This window comes from Anarrhichthys ocellatus, unplaced genomic scaffold (assembly GCF_004355925.1).
Source record: "Anarrhichthys ocellatus isolate YVR2014 unplaced genomic scaffold, GSC_Weel_1.0 scaffold6249, whole genome shotgun sequence".
In the NCBI taxonomy this organism is placed as follows: domain Eukaryota; kingdom Metazoa; phylum Chordata; class Actinopteri; order Perciformes; family Anarhichadidae; genus Anarrhichthys; species Anarrhichthys ocellatus.
Window position 1 is genome coordinate 1 of NW_022286223.1, and position 3,014 is coordinate 3,014.

At 34.4% G+C, this 3,014-nt stretch overlaps 1 protein-coding gene across 1 annotated transcript; it reads right to left on the minus strand.

Moving 5' to 3' along the window:
- Positions 1 to 94: 94 nt before the first annotated feature.
- On the minus strand, positions 95 to 1,808 carry LOC116380154 (myosin phosphatase Rho-interacting protein-like). The gene is made up of 3 exons (XM_031842111.1): positions 1,570 to 1,808; positions 366 to 443; positions 95 to 274 (listed from the first exon to the last, which is right to left on the minus strand). The coding sequence occupies exons 1-3, from the start codon at positions 1,693 to 1,695 to the stop codon at positions 131 to 133; spliced, it is 348 nt and encodes a 115-aa protein (XP_031697971.1). The 5' UTR covers positions 1,696 to 1,808; the 3' UTR covers positions 95 to 130.
- Positions 1,809 to 3,014: the final 1,206 nt, after the last annotated feature.

Genomic DNA, 3,014 nt, shown 5'->3' on the forward strand with positions numbered 1-3,014 from the left:
GAGAGAGAGAGAGAGAGAGAGAGAGAGAGAGAGAGAGAGAGAGAGAGGGATGTGTGCATTAGAGGACGAGCTAAGCCCAAATCATCTGCTGTGGTTGTGCACACGACATCTGGCCTAAAGATGCTTGATCCTAACATACTGTAAATGCAGATACAGAGCAGGACTGACTGTACACTGCTACCTTATGTGTTTTGTTTTTGCTTCTTACCAGTTCATCCAGGGCGAAGCTGAGGCTGCCGTCTTCATACAGGATGAAGAAGCGCCGCTGCCATTTCTGACGTTGAGACACGACAAACAAAATCACCATTTTTACTTGAGGAAAAAAGTCACGAAAAAGAAATGTGTTTCAGCTCATTGTGTCCTACCCTCGACTTCTGCATCGGGTTGTCAAAGTCTGTCCCCTCAGGAGCCAAACACAGCCAGCCTCCATACAGCGGTTTGGCCTAGAAAGTAGAGGAAAGGGAAGTAATTAGCAAGTATTGTGTACACAGTATGTACTTCAAAACATGTTAACAACAGTCCAAAGATGCTCCACCACAGCTTTGACTTGAGTCACGTCATGTGTAGAGTTTGCAGTTTGAGCAACAGGCGCTGAAATTACAGGGAACTGTGAAAGCAGCGAGGTGGACCGAGAGTAATAACATATTTTAACAATGTGAGGCATGAAGTCTTCTTACATCACCTCCACATGACAGACCTGCAGGAGGAATGTCTTCAAAGGCAGTGAACAGAGTGCAAAGTAAATAAATATATCTTCTGCTGAGATGTTTCAGCAATAACTGAGAGATAGTTTGATATTTAATTAACTGTTTGTCATATAAGTAGTAAAAAGCAAACATTTTATGATTCCACGGTCAAAAATGCTTCTTTTTTTTGCTGGTTTTCTCTGATTCATTCAATAATAATTTACCAATTTATAAATTTACAGCAAACATAACAAAAGCTTTAACTTTTGTGACACATTTCAGTTTAGATCTTTTGCAACGATGCAGAAGAAAATAACATTTTAGAGTGATGGGGAAAAAAAATCCCTGAAACAGATTTTGGTGACTAAAGTACACTAAATGACTAAAGTACTCTTTAAATGTATTAATTTTCTGAATAAAAGTGAAGTTTAACTTTAACTGAAAACTAGCTAAAATACCGGCATTTGATGACGCAAATAACAGAAAGGAGTGAACAATTATGTCAAACATTAGTGCCTCAAAGTAGTTTTCTGGACTTAAAAATGAGTTAATAGTTTAATTTTCAATTAATGTTAATATTTTTAGTGTAAAATCACTTTATTCTATAAGTTTAACTATCAAACTGCCACAGTAACTATATAAAAAGTAGTGTAAAGTTGATTAAAGATAACTAATGCTGATCACAAGAAGGAGCAGACTAATGACGTCACGTACGTCGAACATGAGTTACCATAAAACATGTCTTCTGGACGTAAACACAAGTCTCACAACTTCTATTCTTCAATGCATAATTATCAGGTAACGTTCCGTTACTCTTTAACGAATGCACTAACCGTCACGTTAATAATAAAAAATAAAAAATAAAGAGTAGTTTTAACGTTACCTGCTCCATGCCATGGTCGGTCAACAGATGCAGCTCGCGGGACTTGAAGCAGTTTTGACATTTACTTTTATTAAATATGTTCGCCTGGAATTTGTTGCACGGACTCGTCGCCTTTTCTCCCGACATGTTTTGCACACGGCGCCGCTCTCCCTCCTCCGGTACTTTGGATGGAGCGGTTGATCCTCAACGAACATCTGTCAAATACTCACAGAGGGAGCTGTTGACTCTCTGTCGTCATGGACACGTCACGTGACAAGGTAACCCCCAAGCAACATCCGGTCATAACCTACAAAATAAAACCAGGAACTGATTTATATAGTTCTTTCTTTAAAAAAAGAATAAAGTATGGACAGCAAGTAACCATTTATATCAACAATATGTTAAAAGAAAGTAAGGTAAGATCCAGCTTGATCCAGAGGGGAAGTGCAGAACAGAAATAGTAGAACAATAATAAACATATTTTAAATAAAAAATAGGAATAGAAATAAAAATTGCCCAAAGAAACTCAAAATTACAAGGCAATTATATTGTTCTACATACACAAGAAAGAACAGTACTTATATTGCAATTCTGTCTTTAGTGAAATATTATATATCTGTCTGTATGTATAATATTTTAGTAATTGTGGATTTTTTACTTTTTTACTTATTTAATATTATTTACTGTTTTATTACTTATTTATAATACTTGCTTTGATCTTGTTTTTTACTATGTCTCTTGTTTGCACTATCCATATATATATACTCCACTATGCTGCTGTAATCCTGTAAATTTCCCCATGTGGGACAAATAAAGGATTATCTTATCTTATTGTATGTAAAAGTAATACATACACCAGAATCATATATATAAGTAAAGTGTTTGCCTGTATTAATATATGAATATGATGTGGTACATAATATAATAAATATTTGCGTAATGTAGCACGATATAGTACAAAAATGTAGCATGAGGTGAAAAGTATACAATTATATACAAAATAGTACAGCAATAAATAGAATAATAAAAAATAAAAACTGTGTAAAGCTCTCATGTTACATTCAGCTGTAAATTAAATGTATTGTTTGACAAAGATAATCAGCTCAAAGATTGATTTGAATAATAACAATAACATGACAATACAATCACCATCAAGTCCATCAAAATGAATACTGAGGTCATGTCTTATTTAGTTTTATTTAAGGAAGTTTTGCTTTATAAAACCATTTTGGAGACGTTTGAAACAGTCATCTCTAGATTGGTTTGTATTTACTATTTAATTTACTATTTATTTTGAAAGTACTAACCGGAAGTGAAGGGATTATATTACGTCTAACTTGACATTTGAGCTCCACGCCAGAAAATTATAATTTAACCCATTTGTGCCCAAAGACTACATTCAGTATAAGGAAACATGCTACAACATTGGTTCTGATTGGTCTAAATTCTTAAAATTTGACATGTAT